General features: G+C 42.8%; 1 protein-coding gene across 11 annotated transcripts in view; it reads right to left on the bottom strand.

Moving 5' to 3' along the window:
* The window catches only part of CELF4 (CUGBP Elav-like family member 4), an 888,080-nt gene that overhangs the window by 382,778 nt on the left and 483,706 nt on the right, over positions 1–21,596 (bottom strand). For all 11 annotated transcript variants that reach the window (XM_066986951.1, XM_066986950.1, XM_066986953.1 and 8 more), the window contains exon 3: positions 17,094–17,142. In XM_066986951.1, coding sequence (XP_066843052.1) covers positions 17,094–17,142 — 49 coding nt within the window. The remainder of the gene's footprint in view (positions 1–17,093; positions 17,143–21,596) is intronic.

The raw sequence follows: 21,596 nt of genomic DNA, 5'->3' as shown, positions 1-21,596 counted from the left end.
GGACTAAAGCTGAAACACTGCCTCTCTTGCAGCTAGATAAAATGCCACACATTTGGGGCTTTGGAAATCTGCTTCAGAGCGTGCTTTCCTGAACTTCATGATGAACAGAAACACTTTGAGTAACAGCTCAGATTTGTTTATTCCACATGAAAAACAGACAAAATACAGCACTACTAATGCAAAAGAGTTTGGGAGAAGAACTGGTACAGGCTGGATCATTTTAAAAGAAAATAAGATTTGTTCACCCACTCTCCTTAACCCTGAAGTCTGTCTAGACAATCTGATGCAACTGAATAACAGATACTAGCTTATGTTTGAACAGTACTTTTTCTGCTGATGTACCAAAATCACTTCATACCCATAAGCCTGTGCTGGCTTTCCTGTTGCCTTCAAGTACTCCTCATGCAAAGCTGCCACCTCTGATGCTGTGCTGGCTGCTAAACAACACATAGGAACCCTCCCCAGTGGTTTTGGCTGGGGATGGAAGGGAAGGGAAGTGCAACAAGCAGGCTGACTTTTCTGCTGTGTGAAGCACTGTTGAAATCAGCAGAAAGGAGCTAAGAGATCTGTCTGACATCCTGTTAAAACCAAGAAGCTGTTACTACAGGCAGCCTCTTGACAGGGTATCAGAGTGCACACACTGAAACAAGTTGCTTCATGGGCAGCCGAATATGTAAACATTCTTCCAGTGTCCCTACCCCCATGAGTTCATTGATAAAAGATGGGCTTATGAGCACTAATGAGAACTTTCTGCTCTGCCTGGCTGCCTATTTTCATGAAAGTTATAGGAACACAATAGCTTTGGGACCTCTTCCACCCCATCAATGATAGGTTAAATTACCCAGTGGGTTCAAAGCTCAAAGGAGGAGCCCTTGACAGATTGACTGATAGATGGGCCCAGGCACACACTTACAAACAGCTTGATTGTACAAGCCTGATTTCCTTTGTAAAGAAGAAGCAGGGGTTTTATTGGTCCCAGCCAATAGATGGGATAACTTATAGCAAATTGCCTCCTATTGTTTTCTTAGATGTGTCTTCAGTGACAACTCAATGCCAAAGCACCTTCTGGATTTTGGAGATGTCACAATAATGCCTCCCTGGGCCAAGCGTCCTTACTGAGCTCGAGAAGATCGGATGCCATCACCGGGGAGGGCGGTACAGCTGCAAGTGCATGGAAAGCAAAGGTCTGGAAGAGAAGGGGAGCTTTTCTGAAGCATGCCCTTCATTTTAAAGGGCAAGGCCATGGCTTTGAGAAGCTGAATAATTTCTCTGAAGCACAATTTTGATTGTGCTGCAGGGGTATTTACTGTTCTAAGATTTCCTGGAATTTTGGGTAGTGTAGGTAGAGCAGCTTTATGTAAAAGGGGGGAAAAAATCTTCAAAGGAACTTTAAAAGGACAATATCCCAACCCGCTGTCTTTTTGGGGGATTTTATTTGGACAGAGCTGTTGCCGAGCCTTTTGTGACCAGACATTTGTATGTGTTTTACTGCATGTTTGCATGGCTGAGCGCAGGAGATAATATAACTGACAGGCTAGCGATGACAGATTCCTACAGCACAGATGATGCAGGGAGGTCAGGAGTGGGGCTAAGCCCTCCCCGGTATGATAGCACCATCTTTTCCTCTTTACCTGCAATGCCAGCAGCAAGATGGTCTCCGTCCACAGGCAAGGTGCACACAGGTGGGTGCTAAGGTCCTGACAGACTCCCCTTCAAGCTCCCCTCAGAGTTACCCCTGTGCCCTGGGATTCACCTCCCAGCACACTTACAAAAGACCAGAGAAGACTCATGCCAAGTTTGTGATAAATTAGTAGGGGGTTTGTTCATTGTCTTCAAGGATGTAAAGAATCTGATAAGGTTTCGCAATTCACAACATTGTGATAAGGGGATTAAGCGAGTAGATAATGAGGAAGGGAGGTTGGGAAAACATCCTTGTTAAAACAAAGGATTCTGTGAAGCAACCCACCGCAAGACATCCTGTTTGCCGCTTCACGACCCCCCCCTCCCTTGAACACGAGTACAACGCGTGAAAAACAACGACCCCCAACAACGGAACGCGCAGCTTCAGAAGGCTCAACAAGTCCTGACAAGCCGGAACTTGGATGCTATAAAACAGTGACGCTGGAAAGGGAAGTTGCGTGCTGTGGTGGAGTGGAGACTCCCCAGCCGCCCAGCGCTGTTTTGCTTGTGCCTCCTTACTTAATTAATAAATTATCTTCGATGGACCAGAAAATTGCGTGGTCTCGCTTATAACAAATTTGGTGCCGTGACTCGGATGAAGGCGAATTGACTGGGAATCCCTCTAGGGAAGGCGCCCCGCCGATTTCGGTGGCCCCGGGAATGGGAAATCCTGCTCGAGCCCTTCACCGACGAACCCAAAATTAGGCACAAGGAAATAAAGCCGGTAACCCCAAGCAATCTTTGTGCACGAAGACCGAACGAAGACCCACGGGGTGGGTAAGTATAGGCCGGAACTTGGATGCTATAAAACAGTGACGCTAGAAAGGGAAGTTGCATGCTGTGGTGGAGTGGAGACTCCCCAGCTGCCCAGCGCTGTTTTGCTTGCTGATCGCTTACTCAATAAACTAATTCTTTCTGGCTAAAAGAGTAATTTATAACAAAGTTGAGGTAGGGAAAAAGGAAGAAATGATTAAGAAGGCCAGTTTGAAGTAAAGCACTGGATAGGACTGAGAAGACATGATTTCTGCTCCAAGCTGCACAAGGAGGTGCTGCTCCCAACCCATGACTCGCTGCTCCTCAGCTTCCTTGTCCGTGCTCTGAACACAGCAAAGAGGCTGAGTATGTATGAAACGGGTTTTGAGAGTTACTGACAGAGCTGCAGAAGGGGTAAATAAAATATACATCATCCAGCAAAGCAACATGCATTTTAAAGCCATCTTTCTGCCCTTCTCTTTGTGGGTAAAGGTGAGGAGCTTTACATTGCTGTTACAGGGACAGAAAGGTCCTGCAGTTTCATTTTGCACCCTACTCTGGTCTTTTCTGTGGTCAGGAATGGATGTGTTCACAACTGGCTTAGTATTTGAGGCTAGAAAGCAATGTCTAACTGCAGAAAGCTACAAGAATGGGAGGACAGAAAAAAGAAAAATGAGAAGAAAAAAAAAAACATGCATACTGACATGGGGAGAAACCCTTCTGCAAATTTTCATTACAAGTTTCTACCACCCTCAACCTATTCTTTTTAATACTAACTTGCCAAAATAAACTGGAGTTTGCATTTTCAGTGGTTGTGGTTTTGGCTGCAATTTTTCCTGCGCTCACATCTCAGCTCTAAATACATTTGCAGGAAGGGAAATGAATGTGTGCCCTTCCTGATAGCAAATCCACTAACTGTCTCTGCACTTCATCAGGCTGTGAAAGGCAGACTTCACACCACCAGAAACAGTCCAGGATAAATCAGCCCATTCACTCTCCTCATTCATCTTTTGAATGTCTTTTGCATGTGTTCAGATTGTATCATCCTGTAGATAAAGCTGAAAGCCTCTTCAGTATTTGCTTTTAATTGTTGGCCTTTACAATGTTTGGCTTTCAGAGAGGGAACGTGATTAGTGAAGAAAATCCAAACAAGCAAAAACCAAACTGATGGAAAGAGGATGTTTAAGGGTCAGTTACCTGGGCTGTTCTCAAGCAAATCTTCCACGAGGCCTTGGTTCAAAGTCCACTGAAATCTGAGTAGGTTTTAGACCAAACCCTAAATAGTTTCACGAGTACACACTGGTTTCTCATCTCATCTCTGTACCTCTAAGGAGTATGAATTTTCAGAGGGTGAAGAGAAAGCCCTGCTCCCTGCTCAGGAGCAGACTGCCTGCCCTGGCTGCAAAAAGCCCTGCTGACAAAGAAAGCAATTGCTTACATGGAGAAGATACTGTTATGGAGACAGACACAATCACCAAAGAGAGTGTACACTACACGCTGTCAAGAAACCCTACCAAATCTAAGCATTTATTTATGACACGTTTCTGCAGGGGTAATGGAGCATTTGGATGGTGGATACCCGAATTGTAATTGTTCGAGAAAGTCAGCTGACGAGTGTGTGGCTTTCCCTGGATTTCCATCTTTACTCTGAAGGCAAAACCTTTGTAGTCTATGAGCTCTGCTGGCTCAAGTGATCACAGTGGGCTCAAACAAGGGACATATATTCATTTCTGATCTGCCTGGAGCTGGTGCAGGACTATTTCCTGGTATAAAACCAGCAGAACTGTGTTCTGCACCAACACCTCTTTCTCTAGAAATGATTTTTTTTCAAGGGTGCAGGTGAGTACCCATCTCCCTTGCTTCAAAGCAAGCAGTGCTGTCCCAGAGAGGCCAAGAGGAATGGCCAAAGCAACCCAGGCTGCCGGTGGCAGAGAAGACACTTGAACGAAAAGTTCAGGCTGGCCCTTTAACATTGGGGCTGTCCTTTTCTGCTCAGAGCAGAAGCAAGTGACGGAAGGAGCCCAGCAACATCCACCAGCTTAATAACAATCATTACTATGCTAGGAGACCGGCTGGATAATGCGGTCCCAAAGCATGGACAAGAACTAATGTCATCAGCATTGGTATAAATAGGGTGTCTGCATTTAATTAATAAATAATAGGCTGCAATGCTAATCTCCTTCTGCTAATTCTTTTCTAAAGGTGCAATCTATTAATCACATGTCACTGCCAGCCTGGTCACTTCTTTTTTTAGATTCAAGACAGAAAAAAAAATAGCTAGAAATAAATGGATCCTAAATAGAGCAGGGCAATTGAATAGCACAGCCAGCATTATGATCCACTGCTGATTTCAATCCTTAGCTACAAGTTTTTCCCCCTAAGGATGGATATAATGCTTTAACGAGAGAGTGAAGGCTTGTGATGCTGTTAAAGGTCAGCATGTTACTAATGTCTGCAAAATGGAGGTTTTTTTCCACCTGATTATTTGCCCATGGAAATTCTGTCGCTCCACAATGTCTGTCAACATGCAGAAAGCCCCATTTCTGTGGGAACTGGCTCAGGCGGGTGAGATATTCCTATTGAGCTGGGGACAGCATAACTTTCAGAGAAGTTATTTAATGGAAATGTCTCACCTGTTTGGCACACTTTGAGACTAGGAAGCCAGAAACTCAAGGAGAAAAAAAAAAAACACAACACATTTGTGTTTCCATGGAAATGTGCTGGGGGGGGAAATGACAGCACTGCTCATCTGGGGCCATGCAGAAGGGGCCATGCAAATTGCTTCCTTTGCATGTGAATATCCCCTTTCCAGGAAGCTTCCCTCTCAATGCTCTGAATGAACTACATTGTGCCCACAGACACAATGAAGATTTTCACCTGTTCATCTTCAAGATTATTGCCCTGCTGTGCCTTTTCTAGGGTCTCTTTAGAAAACCTGGAAAATGTTGCCCCAGGAAAACATTGCCTCGGGTGGCTTTGTGCACACTGGGTCATGTGTATTTAGGTCACAAAGCAAGTTTCCATCCAAAATGTTTTGGTTAGAAAACATATCCTGCCTTCTCTAGTTGTCACGCATAATTGATCACAAAAATGTTTCCTTAGTAATTTAACTGATTTTCGAAATGATTAAAAGCTTTTCAGAAAGTTCATCTCTGCAATTCCAACCTGTTTGATATTAAAGTTGTGCTGAAGCCTCAAAAGAGTCATTCTCTGGCTAAATTTCTTTATTCTTCAGTCAAATGCAAGTCAGAAATCTGAGCAAAGAACATCTGGGTGAAATTTTACACTCAGCTTATGCAAGAGGTTAAATGAGATCTAACGATTCCTTCTAGATCTAAAACCTATTCATTTTCTTTTAATCTAGCCTGAAACACCAGAAGAATGGCTACTGCTCCAGTGTTTTGGCCTTTCCTCTCAAAGTCCAAACTTCAGTCAGGGAACATTACAGGTTCTAATAAAAACCACATTGCCTGTAATAGTGGGGAAGAGTGCCGGATCGCACGCTGAGATTAAGGAGAGACGGGGATAAATTCAGCTCATTGTAAACAGTGGAAATATACTTGCACCAGAATTTGAATTTCTGTTGTGACACATGGCATTTGACCCCTGTTTTGTTCTAGGTGGCTCCAGGCCCTCTGAAGAGTTCCCCGTTAAAGAGGCAGCTGGTATTCAGGGACCGCTATAAACCAGTTTCCTTCTGCATCCTTGTTTCTCCCACTGTCCCCGTGGACCTGCCTTGGCGATAGCGAGTGGCATGGTGGCACAACCTGTTCCCTGTCAGTGCCATGCGTCCTTTGGGCATCCGCTGAACCACAGTTTCTTTTCCACTTTGCCATCTCGTACACCAGAGGGTGTCATACACCTGACATACTCCTTTCACTCCCAGCTGTACAACCCAGCACAGAGTTTTTCTCACATCTGGGAAGATATTTGAGAGGTCTGCATCCAGACACTGTATCTGCTCTTGTATTTAGAGAGCAAGCTCTTAAAAGAGGTCTTCCGTCTGTTCTGCACTGTACAGTGCACCTGGTGTCATGGTTCATAACCGGTCTCCTAAGCACTGCCGCAAGACAGATAGTAAATAATTAGATTTCTGATCTAGGGAGTGGAGAGACTGCTTTGGTTCAGCCCAATCTCTGAAGTCATTAAGCTCACACTATCTTCATTCCCCCTTGCCTGAGGTTCTGGCCCATTCTCCCACACCTCTTTTTCATTAGCTATTCTTAATAATAACAGTCATAGTCATTGTGGAAAAAAATATCCAAGAAAGCAATTCATCCAATGTAATTTATATTGTGGCAACATAATTTCATGTTAATCGGATGGCTGCTTGGAAGTGTCGGTATTTTGTGGTTTATAATCAATGAATCTGGCCATTCATCAGCGACTCAAGAGATGGATAAAATAAAGATTCGGGGTAATTAAATACCATTTGTATGGCAGCTCCTAGGCAGAAAGTATTGCACTAGCTATGAAATGCTACATACTAGGTTTGAGGCTACAACAAAGCATCCCTCTACTAAGGCCAATCCTAATACACCTGAGTTACTTATCCCTTATTTTTAACTCTCTCGTAGTGCTGCTCATCAGGCAGTCTCAGCTGCGTTATGAAACAAACCTTCCCTGCCCTTTCAGCTGGGACATGTCCTGCTGCAGTTCTCACAGTATGAGCAGGCAGCATCTCCTATGGGACCGAGTCCGACATGGCTCCACAAAAAAGAAAGGAATTGGCCCCACAAAGCTGGCTTGAAGAACATCATTATTTGGGGAGTTTTTCAAAGGGAATATTTATACACCCAAGGCCCATTGATTTTACGTGAGATTTGAGCAGTGAAACGCATTTGACATTTTTGAACATCTCTATTTATCTAACCAAGCTACTTCTGTGGAACTAATGATTAGAGAAACCAAGCACCTAATAATCTTCAATGCATCTATCCTTGCCGTACCAATGTTATTTTATGGGTGAAAACTGGGATCACAGAAAGTTACTTGGCCAATTTCATATATACATCTATTCATCCAAAGATAATATTGTTATTGTTTTCACCAGGTAGAAAAGGAGTGAGAATAATAAATAGCCTGACCCTAAGTGATCTCTTCAAGGTCAGGCAGGAAATCTGTGGCAAGAATTTAAGCCTCAATCTTCCAAGCTGCAGTCTATTGCCCTGTGTACAGCTTTCTCTTCCTCTGTGCAGAATCATGCTGCAACACTGACCTTAAAATTAAAAAGAAAGGAAACAGTCCCTCACTAATTGAAGCCAACTGCTCAGTCTGCACTGAGAGATGGGCTGAGCCCGTCTTATTTTAAATTGCTCAGTTGTAACATCTCTGTGCCAGCAGCTGAGGGTACTGACTGTAGACCAGGCATTTCCTAGCTCCCACATCACACTAAAAACCACTTTCCAGAAAGACCCTGGATTATGCAAGAGTCAATGGCTTTGCAAGCATGCAGTAAACAAGTGGCAGTCATGAAGAAACAGGTACACAGCATTACGTGACGAATGCTGGGCTCGGTTTGTACCCTGGCAATACTTCAGGCATTACTGTAACTGTTTGAACTCACCACATCTGGAAACAGCAAACTTATTTATCTAGGACCAGGGTTTTAAAAGCGATTAGGTACTTGACTGACCTTGCTTACAGTTAGAGATAGATGAATAAACAAAACCACATGAATTGCTTATGTATGTGTTGGATGCATTCAACTCTGTGTTGCCAGAAAGAACTGAAAGACAGAGTAAAGATAGCATGCAGGAGAGAAAATTTGGAAACCTCATAGTATTTCCTGTTAGTATTTATAAAACATCTCTGTTACACCAATTCTAAGTAACCTGCAACCACTGAGTTTTCTGATAGATGCTCCAGTTTCTTTTGTACTAGTTCTTCTCTTTGGCATTCTTTCTTACATCATATTTTGTACCAGATGTATTCTAAGGGCTCTTCCTTCTGGAGTTTTGTACAGGAACCAGCAACACTGGCATTTTGACATGAGGAGGGAGGACAGATTTGTTACAGGCCTTGCCTGTGGATGGCTTGTGTTTTCATTAAAATATCACTTGGTAAAATACATTAAAAAAAAACAAACACAAAAAACACACACACAAAACAGAAACTAGAAACAAACAAACAAACAAAAACAAACAAACAAAACCCAACAGGACTAGGGACAACACCAAGCCCCTCATAACTAACGCATTGTTGACTACGCAGGGGATGTTGGTGCATCACCCAGGAGGCAAGCTCCTCTCTAGGAGCTGGGCTTGGGCTCGATGCAACAACATTTTGGTCTCCTGTGAATATCAGACCAAACTCGCAAGGAACAAGCTTGGAAAGTCTCAACAAGCAAATTAAATCTGCAAGGTGTGAGCATTAGTCCCCTTTACTTTTCTCAACATCAGGTAGAAAAATGGCCTGTACTTTCCTTTTCCCCCAAATGCTTCTCTGAAAGAACAGCAAAACATAACTACCATTTTTGAAAGAAATGCCCATGTAACCATAACTACAAGTTCGTCAATAGAAAAATACATAATAAATGGCTTGTTATTTCAACTCTTTTGTGAGACAGTTCATTAGAAACTTCATTTGTCTACATGGATTGCACTTATTCAGCTATATTCTAATAAAATGCACATTGCTTCCAGTAAAGGGAATGCATTTGCTATTGATGTGCTATAAACTACTATACAGAGAGGTGTTATTATATCCCTGTGTAATAACAAGCCAATTATAATGATCAGCAAAACCTTTAAAATAAAGTCAATGCATGAGGAGTGATTATCATAATGCATTCTAACTGTTCAGTGCCATAAATGCTTTGCAATTAATCGTGGAGCATATCTATAAATGTATTATTAATGCTGTATAAAAACCCATTGACAAACAACCTTTACATTAAAAAAAGATACTAGGATTGTAATGTGTCCCCAAGTTCACCTAGGAGCTTGAGCTGTATTTACAAAAGTGGGATTTTTTAATAGGATTACATTTTTTATTTCCTCCACTCTTCTCCACTCACTACTTCTTCCATTTTTGCTCTGTTATTGAAAAAACTCCAAACATCACTGAGCAGTGTGAGGGGCCTGTTATCCAACATACTGGATTTTTAGCCCTGTATGCATAATTTTGGGCACAACTACAGACTTTCACTGGTGTCTTAACCCTGTGACACTGACTGCCCAGCATGTAGGAACGTCAAAGGCACAAACCACAAGAAACGAGCAAATAAAAGCAAATCATAACCTAAGCAGGCAATGTAGGAAGGGTGAGAAGAGAATCAAAGTTACATAATTAATCAAAAGTCGTGTGGTAGCTCAGCTGCAGAGAAAAGAACTGATATCAAAACTTCAAGGCAATGAGCTCCCCAGCCTCTCTCCAGGCTCTGCTCCTTCTTGTCAGTAAACTATTAGGTTAAAGATGCTTTATGAAAAATGTGCAATATGGTTATTTTTTTCTCCCCCCTTTTATTCCCTTACTACTTGGTTTAAAAGGTTGTGCTATATGTGCTAGAACACAATGTCCTGTGGATCTTTTCCAGTTCCTATTGATGGGCACCCTTCCATCGATTTCAATCACGATGGAAAGGGCAGACGTGAACAAAAATTTGATTTCCCTTATACTCTTTCATCAGGTGAGCACGGAGTGGAGCACATCAGCCTTCAGCAGTGTCATCAAATATAAAACACTACACATGAGGATCTGCCAGAGCCTTTTCTCTCCCCCAGAATGAAGTTTTACCAGACAGAAGGGAGCACAAATGGGTTCATCCTGGGCTACTTTGAATTAACTGATCCATTTGCATGCAGCACTGCTGGTACTTTCTGCCTGCTTGAAAACAGGGCCCTGTGAACACAACAGGGAATCAGCTTTCAGTAGGGTCATGCAGTCCTGAGTTTCCACAATATACTTGGAGATTTTTCATTTCTCGTTGCCTGCAATCAGTCCCATGACAATCCACAGGTAGAAAGAGAAGACTTCCATGAGTAGTAAAATGCTGTTTCCAGATCAGGCTTATCAGATTGATAAGGTTTAAAGGAAAAACACCACTGTTTTTAACAGATGTTCTGGCCTGGAGTGAAAACCAGTGGACAAATTCCCTTTGCACCCAGTGGCTTTGGGCATTGCTGTAGAGGCTCCGTCACACACAGTGAGGCCTAAAGCCCAGCTCTGCCTCTCAAAGACTGTGGCTACACCTGGACTGAGAGGAAGGAAAAACTCCCAAATCTGGGTGAGTTTCTTGATTCTGGACTCAGTGAATCTCTGTTCACATTGGAAGGAAACCAGGAAATAAAGTCCAGAAGATGCCAGAGTGATGCTCAAAACTATGGGATATCCAAGGTAGCCCTTGCAGTCCTAGGCCCAGCTTCTTCCCCAGACCTTGACCAGATGATCAGGGAGGCGAATGCTTTCGAAGGCACCAACATCTCTCCCTCCCAGTACTACAGCACCTCTGACGGCCGTTCCTCAGGTGCCCACCCAGTCAGTGATACTGTGCTAAGGCTTCTGGTGGTCCTGACACTTCCCCAGCCTCTAAGGCAAGAAGGCTGCCTCCCAGAATGATATCAAGGTCTTCTGCATAGGCTCTAGCTTCTGCTTTTTCCTTTTGACTCGAGCTCATCTCTCCTCTCAGTGGATTTTTAACATAGTATTAGATTATTTTTAAACAGTTGTTCCTTCTCTTTTTCCTTCATGTGGAGCTAATGCAACTCAGCACCACTGAGCTGTTTAATCTTGAACACATAATTAATAAAGAGAAGATATTTGGATTTGGGTGTGGGTTGTATTTTGTTGTTGTTTTTATTTTATTTTTTTAAATTCCTCCTGCAAGAAAGGTGGAAAACAGTTGATTAACCATATTTTGGGCAAATCTCAGGAAGAGGAGATGTATGAAACTATGGGATTTAGAAGTACGCTGTGACATGGAGTTAAAAATCTCATTTAAAATTGCAAGGGAAGATAAAGAAGGAGAGATGCTTTTTAAACTGCTGTGGGCACTGAGGGAAAGGAAGGAGAATATGGCAAGGGTGTAGTAAATGACTTGTCCAGAGGTCTTGAATCCAGGCCTCAGAAAATGTGAAGCCAAAGCTGCTACTGTCCAACCAGTAGTCTTATCCTGGGAAGTGCCATGGTCACAGCAGTCTGGCACGTGCAGTGTGTGATTGTCACAATTCCCTCTTTGTGCCACACCACGCTACTTGAGCTATAAATGGTGAGGGTGAGAGTACTACTGGGCTCATGATGATGTTGACAGAGTTAATGGGGGCCCTCGGAATGTGTTCAGGGAAAATCAGCTTGGATCTTTCCCCTCCCATTATCTCGCTGTTTTTTTTGCCAGTGCTGTCTGCCCGCTCACGCTGAATGGGTGGGGGGAGCATAAAAGAAAAAAATGAGTAGAAAAATCTGGGCAGTCCATGTAAAAGGGGGTTGAATAGATCACCATTTGGAAACAAGACATCCTTCTCTCCAGCATGTGGAATAGGAAGGCCAGCAATGATACAAACTGGGAAACTGCTGGTAAAATGGCTTCCAAGGAGCTCAACGTGCCAGGAAAGACACATGGCTCAGGGATAAGAAAGAGTTAAGATGTACAAAGGTAAAACTCTGATCTGTGCATAGTCTCAAACGTCACGACTTCTCACATGTTGGAATAGCCTAACCTCCAGCCGTGCACGAGGGAAGATGCTGAGCTCTGCCAAGAATGCCATATCCTTACTTATCCTTAACTTCTTCACACCTTCCTGCTGGGCAGCCAGACCTATTCCTTGCAAAGCATTTCCAGAGAAGAAGAAAATCATTCCATGTGACTTTGTTATAGCTGTGTAAAGCCAAACTGAGCTGACGACATCCAGACTTGCCTATTTTCAGCACCTAAACAGGCCTGGATCTGGCTAGTACCTGGATAGGAAGCTTCATGAGAAGTTGTAGCCATCAGCACGAGCTGCAGAATTCTGAATATTTAAATGGAAAATAGCTAAATGCCAAACAGTTAGTGGGACCTGGGGCTGTGTTTGTCACAGATAAGCCCTGCCAGCTGCAGCAGAGATCTAGCGAGAGTTAGAAATGCCACAGATGAAATAAGAAATAGATCCAGACTTTTGCCCCAGAAGGAAAATAGGCCTTAGAAACTGCAGAGAAGCCATTCTGGTCCCACCATCATTGCTAAGCTGATGGAAGGGAATAAAAAGAAACAGACCATAGTGCATGAGCAAGGCACCACAGTTTTGCTGCTTATTTTAAGTGAGTGGACATTTTGCTTTGAAGCTGAAATAAACCATAACCAAGCAGATAATTTCAGAGCCTGCACACTGAATAACGGCTAGAGAAATGATGCAAGTCAGTTGAAATATGACAGTCTAAACCTTCCAGCAGCTGCTATCATGTTCCCTAAACAGCAGAAAAAAAAAAAAGACATAAAAAGACACTGCACATGCCTTCCCTGAAACATACACAAACAAATTTGCTTGCAAGCACAGACAGACACAAAGGATTTTGTACATTTGTGAAGTCTTGCATGCAGAAAACACTGCAATGTGATGAACTGCAGCCTCTCTTGTAAATCTCTCAGCTCCCTCTCTGCAGGACACTGCAGCCTTTCAACTCTAAACCACTTTGGACTTTTTTATTTTTTTGGCTTTTTTATTTTCTTTAGTCCAGGAACCTGCTGTATGTCTTTCATAAAATACAGAAGGACTCAGAAACAACTGTGAAGTGTTTCTGGGTAGAGAGGTTACCAATGAGCCTGAGTAGCACACTGTGTGCACCTTTGCATGCCTTCCTTTATGGACTTTCCCTTGTCCTTTGAGAGGAATGTGGAGGCAATGGCACATCTAAGCATCACTAATGGAATGCAACTAGAGTAGCAGGAGAGTCCTTTCCTTTTAAAAAATGTTACTCCCAGAACAAGGTAGTGGGACCTAGGGGCTACGTTTCTCATAGGTTAACCCTGCCAGCTGCAGCAGGAGTTGTCTAGTGAGAGCTAGAGATATTGCGGATAAAATAAGAAATGGCTCCAAACTTTTGCCCCAAACCACAAAACAGACTTGAGATCTTTCCCTAAGTTTGCAAAACTTTAAGTCACTGATAGCTACAGGCTATTTTTAGAGCTGAGCACAAGACAAAGAAATAAGAAAAATAATCAACAGAAATGATGAAATGAAAATTCTATCAGGTTAACTGGGATTTGTCTGGATATACTGAGAATGTAATGTGGAATTATAACTTACACCCCTAAAAACATATGGGACAACCTAACCTATGGCAAAGTACTTTCTATGGAGTCAAACTAAAATTTGTGTAACACAAAGGCCAACGAAAGTTTTTAAGATATACTCAATAAAACTAGAGTTACACTCTGATTTTTTGTCTTTTTATCATGTTCTACCAATTCCATCATTGCTAAGGTCTTTATAAAATGTCAAAGGACTCTGACCTTCCGGTGAGATATCTGGAGCTTCATGAACCATTTGATAGAAGGAATACTCCTATATAACATTTTGCAGTTGAGCATCTGCACACGCACAAACAGGCAGGAATGCAAGATGCAAAAATATCCCATTAATTTAGGCTGTTTCCCAACAGAAATGTACTGAAAATACATTCATTTCTAGTTCCTGTGAGATTAGGCAAATGTAAATAATGCCAGATTTATTGAAAAGGATTGCATTCTTTGTCTTGCTCCTAGTTCAATATGGGAATTAACAAACAGAATAATAAAAACAGCAAAACTAATAAGGGGCACTCAGTATTTCCATTTTATTGGGTTGAGTGAAATTTGTGCCAAGCAACATTTTGAATTTTTCCCCAAATCTAGATGGTCTGATACACTAAATTCATGCTCACACACACTAAATGCCAACAAACCAACTTTTGGTTCAACTAAGAATCAGGACACAGAAGGGATTAAAGACCAGCGAAACCCAGACTGCAGAAAAAGGGGAAAAAAGGCTGAGCAGAATCTCTTTTTGTTGTCGTTGTTGTTGGAGTAAATTCCAGACTCCTATCAGGTTTGGGTTTTGGGAGAACTGACTGGAAAAGTCAAGGATTCACGCTTCAGCAAAATGCAGGTATTTGCCCTTGTATAAAACACAACCTCACTTCCTCAAGAACACCACTCACCATTTCCAGTAACAGCCTCCTGGAAAGCTGCAGGTTCAAACAGCACTGCATCCTCTCTTTAATACCTGGCACCAAAATTCCCCATAAGCCAAAAGACAGAGGCGTATTCAGAGTAAGTGTTCTGAGCAGACTGCAGACCTGTGCTGTGCAGAAGAGATGCTTCATCTACCAAGCTCCCCCCTTCCCTCATGTCCCATCCCTGTACACGGACAGGGTATAATAAGCTACAACTTAAGTTTCTTTGTTGTTGAAGTTGACCTTTATGTTGCAGCCCTAATGAAGTCTTTTGATGTGCTCCTAAGATACACAGCCTCCTTTTTAGCATTCTATTTGCTGTGTCTGCTTTAACCAGTGGGCTCACGAAGAACATAAGTTTTCATGCAATGCCTCCCTTGGGTGCCAATTGTTCTTTTCTCCCATAGTTGTCCTTGAGTCATGCCATTTTGAAACATCACCAGCCCACAAGCAGCCTGTCAGTGGGGAATTAGGACAACGTGTCTTTCACACCAATGATGAGCACACCCGCTTGGCCCCTGCATTATGATCACCACCGACAGGAGCAATACGGGAACAGAGTGGGAGAGAAAAGATGAAGTTTGTGTGTGTTGGGGAGATAATTAGCTAAAATACAATGGAGAGGAAACTACTGGTGTGACGTATAATGTGGAATCAAACCGCCACCCAAGTCTTGTGAGGTTCAAACCACCCCTCCTTAAAGCAGCTGCTCTTCGCAAGTGTCTGAAAACCCTCCCCAGAAAGCCAGACGTGTTCTCTATCAGTAATTTGCATTAAAAAAAAAAAAAAGAGTGATTGGGAGCTACATACCCTGTAGGCGCACTAAGCAAATTGGCCAGCCTAATTATTATTTTTTGGTATGTCTAATTAAATAGACAAAAGGCACTCTCGCTGTCAGCACGAGCTCCACTGGAATGTGCATAATGTCCCTGCGTTTGCCCAGGCAGCTGAGCCTTTCCCTTTTCCCCAAGAGATCTGCATTGACAACTGCCCATGGCTTACTGACGCCTACCCAGACACGGAGCCAGATCTTCAGAGGGGAAGGAAAAGGGGGCAATCCCGTTCTGTTAAAAACCACTGGACGATGCTGTGTTATGTGTCATGCCTTTGTTGGAGGTTAGAAGTGTGCTATGGCCCTTGCTAGCAGAACTTGCCATCACAGAGCCTGTCAGACATTTTCTGCACACTGCTGGCCGAATTCCCCTGAATTTACTTTATGGGGACTCCAAAAGCACCATATTTACCCCTTGGTTTTCTGACATTTTTTCCAGCATTCAGCTTTTGACCTGCTCTGCAATTACACGGCACCACAGACCTTCCTTACGGAGCCTCTGCCAACCTGCTGGTTTCACCACTCTGTGACACCAGCCCTTTAACTACAAGCTACGTACAAAGTCTTCCAATGACTTGAGTCACTGAAGAGTTTCAGCCCCAGACTGACACAGGAATCCAAAGCTTTCAACTGAAAAAGCGCACAATTTCAGGGCCTTTTGTCTGCGAGGTGTTTTGCTCCTTTTAAGTAGTTGGTGCTGGTGATTTCCACTAATGCCAACACAAAGATAGTAGTCACATAATTGAGGAAGAGTTTACGTCCATGGTGGAAATTAAAGAGTTTTCATACATTTCATACATTAATAAATGACAAAATCTACTCCCATGTTTATGTGATACAGAAGCACTAGTGTTTTTACTGCATATACGGACAAAAGCTTCTCCTTTTTTGTCACTCAAAGAGACAGGGATAGAGAAGTATCATGTCATTATATGTATATATATGTATGTATAGAAATGTACTGATACAAGAAAATAAATAGAATAACTTGTCCTGCATAACTGACCATCTTATGGGTGAAGTATCACAAAATCAGTTTTGTCAGAAAACCTTTCACAGAAAACACCTTATCACTTGTGATCCATTGAGTGGTCACTTAGCAAAGCCTTCCAAATCCACCATGCAGCATGGAAAAGCAAAAGACTAGATCCTGATTCCAACTACACCTGTGAAAATCCTAAATAACTCCCTGGTACTAAGAGAAGTCTTCAGCTTCCACAACAGGTTTATCCACATAAGCTGATAAAGGTGCAGAAAACTCCTCAGAATTTACTTTTCCAAAAACAGAGTTGCTTCAGTTCAAGCAGAAACAACATGGTCAGATAAAACGTAAAATATCTGCTTTATCCTAATGAAATTACACACCTCTGCAGCTTGTCCTAACATAGGTTTGAAAAACCTATGTTGCCGTCACTGCTGTTAAACTTTGTTAAGTCAGCGCCTGCTGCTTCACTTCTTAGCAAGGCAGTTATTTGTTTCCCAGGCAATCGCTGGCACCTGCCTGCCTTTTAAAATCAGATAATAATTGAATATGAGGAAAGTGAGATGAAGTAAAGGAGATTTAATAAATAGAATCTTTGCTGCAGAGGGAATTTCTGTGGCAGTGATTACGTTACTAATTGATCAGCACATTGCCTGAGAGAAGCCAGAGACGACAATTGTACTTAGCACTGTGGCTGAAAGCAATGCAGTCAACTACCTCCTCGGCTTTTGCTGTCTGCTGGTTTCACCTGGATTGGTCTGTTCATCTGTAAAAGAAAGCAAAGAGAGACAGATATTTAGCAATGGAATCAAACCTTGTTATACAGAGCCTTGCTTTGTATTCTACCGTGCATCACAGTTAGCATCAGAATAGACTCTATGAGGAGGGAAAAAAGCAATTAGTAAGCAAAGAAGTGACAACAGAGCACAAGCTGCTTGGGCAGCTTCTTGGTCTGAGGTGAATCAGTGTCACCTCATTTACCTAACAGGGGCTCTGCTGAATCACACCAGGTGAGGGATCTGACTCATTTCACACAGGTCATAAAATTTTAAATGTAACTTTTTAAATTTCTAATAGTTCCTTTTGGAAACACTGTGTCAGAACAGAAGTACTTTGTTAGAACATATATTTCAGTGAAACTTTAATTGCAAAGGTTTCTTGAGATTGTCATGGTGAAAAGAAAATGGGAAAGTGAACTCCACCTCAGCTACTGGCTCAGTAGGACAGTCAGTTGTATGACTATCAGTCATACCAGGGGAATGAGACTTAGATCTGGCTTGTCCACATGCCATGGAAATGCTGGGTGTTGAGGATTTTTTTGAGAGGGTGGGTGTAGTATGCAAGTCAAAACCTCTCCCTGTTTTGATTTTTCAGATGTCTTTTTCCTTTCTCACATCAGAACACAAGCACATATAAAAACCTTGCCATTGTGCTGTGAATATGATTTATGTTCTCTGACTTATCCCTGTTGCTCTGTCTCTGTAAGAGAAGCACTGGGTGTTATAAGCGAGACCACGCAATTTTCTGGTCCATCGAAGATAATTTATTAATTAAGTAAGCAGGCACAAGCAAAACAGCGCTGGGCGGCTGGGGAGTCTCCACTCCACCACGGCACGCAACTTCCCTTTCCAGCGTCACTGTTTTATAGCATCCAAGTTCCGGCTTGTCAGGACTTGTTGAGCCTTCTGAAGCTGCGCGTTCCGTTGTTGGGGGTCGTTGTTTTTCACGCGTTGTACTCGTGTTCAAGGGAGGGGGGGGTCGTGAAGCGGCAAACAGGATGTCTTGCGGTGGGTTGCTTCACAGAATCCTTTGTTTTAACAAGGATGTTTTCCCAACCTCCCTTCCTCATTATCTACTCGCTTAATCCCCTTATCACAATGTTGTGAATTGCGAAACCTTATCAGATTCTTTACATCCTTGAAGACAATGAACAAACCCCCTACTAATTTATCACAATCCCTCCTTTTTCTTTTTCCAACATATTTTGTTCATTGAACTTCTGGAGTATTCGCTTGCTTAACACTAAAGTCTCTGCACCATCTTCCTCCTGCTCCAGGGATTCATATCTCACGCGCACAAGCATAAGATGAGCAGCCTCCAACCGGTTTTTTACAATCGCGATTACTCGATTGAATATACATGGTCCAAAAGTCAGTGCTAATATAAACAACAGTAAAGGTCCTGCTATGGTTGATAGTAAGGTAGTGAGCCAGGGCGAGTAATTAAACCAGGATTCGTACCAATTTTGGCGGGCTTCATTCTCTCTTTTTCGTTTTTCTAACCCTTCCTGCAGTTTTGCCATGGTGTCTCTTACTACCCCAGTATGAGCCGCATATACACAGCATTCCTCTCGAAGGGCTGCACACAGCCCTCCTTGTTGCAAAAAAATCAAATCCAATCCCCTGCGATTTTGAAGCACCACTTCAGATAATGATCCAACAGATTTCTCTAAAGCTGATATAGATTGTTCGATGCGGGCCAAATCCTCATCTACAGCAATGCGTAGAGAGGTAAATTCTTGGCTTTGTTTTACCAGAGAGGTAATTCCAGTTCCGGCTCCTGCAGCCCCTAGAACCATCAGAGTGACTAAAGTGACAGCCGTAATAGGCTCCCTCCTCTTTAAGTGGTATTCTGCCACAGTATGTTGGGTGTACATATATTCCTCAGAGTGGTATAGAATCCTTGGGATAATTACTACCTGTACACAGAAATTATGAGACGAGTTGAACAATTTCAAAGATAAGCATGGAGTTACCCCCAGAGACGAACATACCCATCTGGTGTTATCTGCTGGTATTAACCATTTTTCTTTGTCTAATTGTGTAGCATTTTCTGTAATATTGCATAGATGGAACTTCTCACCAGGGACCGTGCCTACGCACCTGCCATTCCCAGTTACTTCCGTTAACGTTATTCCTACATCCCTTCCCCAATTGCATTGTGGGGGATCGGTTTCGTTTGAACGGGTGGTCTCTCCCAGATCCCCAATGGCGTCGTAATATGGGGGCCTTATATCAAGACATAACCAGCAAGGTCTAGGCACGTCTGGATTTGGTTGATTCAACAACTGATAACTAGCATTCATGATTCTCCATATGTTATTCCCGGTCACCCCTTCATTTCTAATCCCGTACTCCGGGTTTACTGATTTATTAGCAACCTCCAGTGGTTTAGGGCTATTAGGAGTTAGCATTCTAAAAGCTTGTGTAGGCTGAATCCTCAAAACACTCCCCGACAGTTTCTGATTTGGTCCCACCCGTTGGGGACTCTTAGTCTCTTCCTTCTTTATATAGATGATGCCTCCCCTATCAGTCCCCCAGCAGTAGTTATCTGCTGAACAACTTGGTGATCTTCCCATCTAATCAGGCTCCATTTAAAAGGTTTGTGAGGGTGCGCAGACCCAGGAACAGTGTAAACAATCGTACCCATTACTATGTATCGCAAAAAAAAATGGCTAGGGCCCATTTTCCAGAGTTCTTTACCTGGCCACGTAATTCCCCACCGTTTCACTCTCTGCCTCGCTTGTCAGTTCGGTTGCAGCGAACTACAAGGTGCAGGTTCTTCTCGGCAGCAGCAGTGTTCTTCAGGGGAGTTTCTCGGGTAACCGCGACCTTTTTCTGATCAAACAGGGTCCCCTCTCCTCCTTTTTTTACGATACATAGACAGTTAGACCATACTTATCGAGTTCGTTTCAACGTGATCTTTAAGTCATCAGGGCCTGCGACCGCTTCCCATTCGCTTTTCTGGATCGGTCCTTTCACGCGACTGGCATGCGTTCACCCCTTCTCAGCCGTCCGGATAGCCGTCTCTGTGATAAGTAAAACAACATAGGGGCCTCCCCACCGTGGTGTTAAAGACGTTTCTTTCCATGTCTTAATTAGAACCCTATCTCCAGGTTGTATCCTATGGATTGCTATATCTAGCCACCAAGCCTTTCGCTTGCAACTCCCTCCGTCGGTTCATAAGCTGTATTAAATAAGGTTTTAATTGGATATCCTCTACCTGGGGGTGATCAGATGGCATCTCTAAATCATAAGGCATACCATACAGCCTTTCAAAAGGTGAGATTCCGACATCGGCTCGGGGCTGTGTCCGGATATTCAATAGTGCAAGCGGTAAACATTTCACCCAGGAGGTTTTTGTCTCTATCATAAGCTTTGTTAGTTGCTTTTTAATTTCACCATTCATTCGTTCTACCTTTCCAGAGCTTTGAGGATGCCAGGGAGTGTGATATTCCCATTTAATTCCCAGAGCCTTCATCGTGTCTCGGGATACCTTTGACACAAAGTGTGGGCCTCGATCAGAGTCAATTGCTTCTATTACCCCGTATCTGGGTATGATGCTTTCTAATAATATCTTTACCACGGTTTGAGCTGTGGCCCTTGCCGTAGGGAATGCTTCAACAAAGTTTGTGAGGTGGTCTACAACAACTAACAAGTATCTATATCGCCCCGTTTTTGGAAGTTCAGTAAAGTCTAATTGAATCTTTGCAAAAGGTCGATGTGCCAATTCTCGTCCTCCCGGGACCCTTTTTCTCATATGTTGAGCATTTACCCTCCGACAAGTTATACAATCATTTACGATCCTCTTTGCTATATTATAAATCCCTATACACATATAATTTGTGGCAAATTGATCCACCAATGCCTGGGTTCCCCAGTGCGTCTGTTCATGAAATCTCCGTAGCACCCTCATAGCTACTGATTTTGGTAACACTTCCCGTCCATCAGGCAGTACCCATTTCCCTTTATCGTTTTTTTTTTTCGAACCCCCATTTGTGTCATCTTGTCTTCTTCTGTAATAGTGAAACAGAGTAAGGGGAGGGGAATGGGTCCATTCGACCACAGGGAGTTAGCCGGCCCGCACTTGTAGCAGTTTATAAGGCGGGCTTTCTTCCTCAGAACAATTGCATTCAATCCCATCAACTCCCCATTCACTCCAGCAATCATAACATGGAAATTCCTTTAAGTCTTTCCCACAGTATTAAGTATTATATTAAGCATTATTATATATTATTCATATATTGTTATATTATTATATATTAAGTATTAAGTATAAGTATTAAGTATTTCCCACAGTCTGGGCAATCTTCCCTCGTTCTTATAATTCTTATACTCATTAATGCTGCCCTTTTTGCCTCCTGATCTGCTAGATTATTACCCCTAACCTGAGGGGTGAGGCCTTTTTGATGCCCTTTTATATGTACTACGGCAATTTCTT

This window comes from Anser cygnoides, chromosome 36 (genome assembly GCF_040182565.1).
Source record: "Anser cygnoides isolate HZ-2024a breed goose chromosome 36, Taihu_goose_T2T_genome, whole genome shotgun sequence".
Taxonomy (NCBI): Eukaryota; Metazoa; Chordata; class Aves; order Anseriformes; family Anatidae; genus Anser; species Anser cygnoides.
Note: the sequence above shows the minus strand (reverse complement) of the source record. Positions and strands in the feature narration are given on the sequence as shown.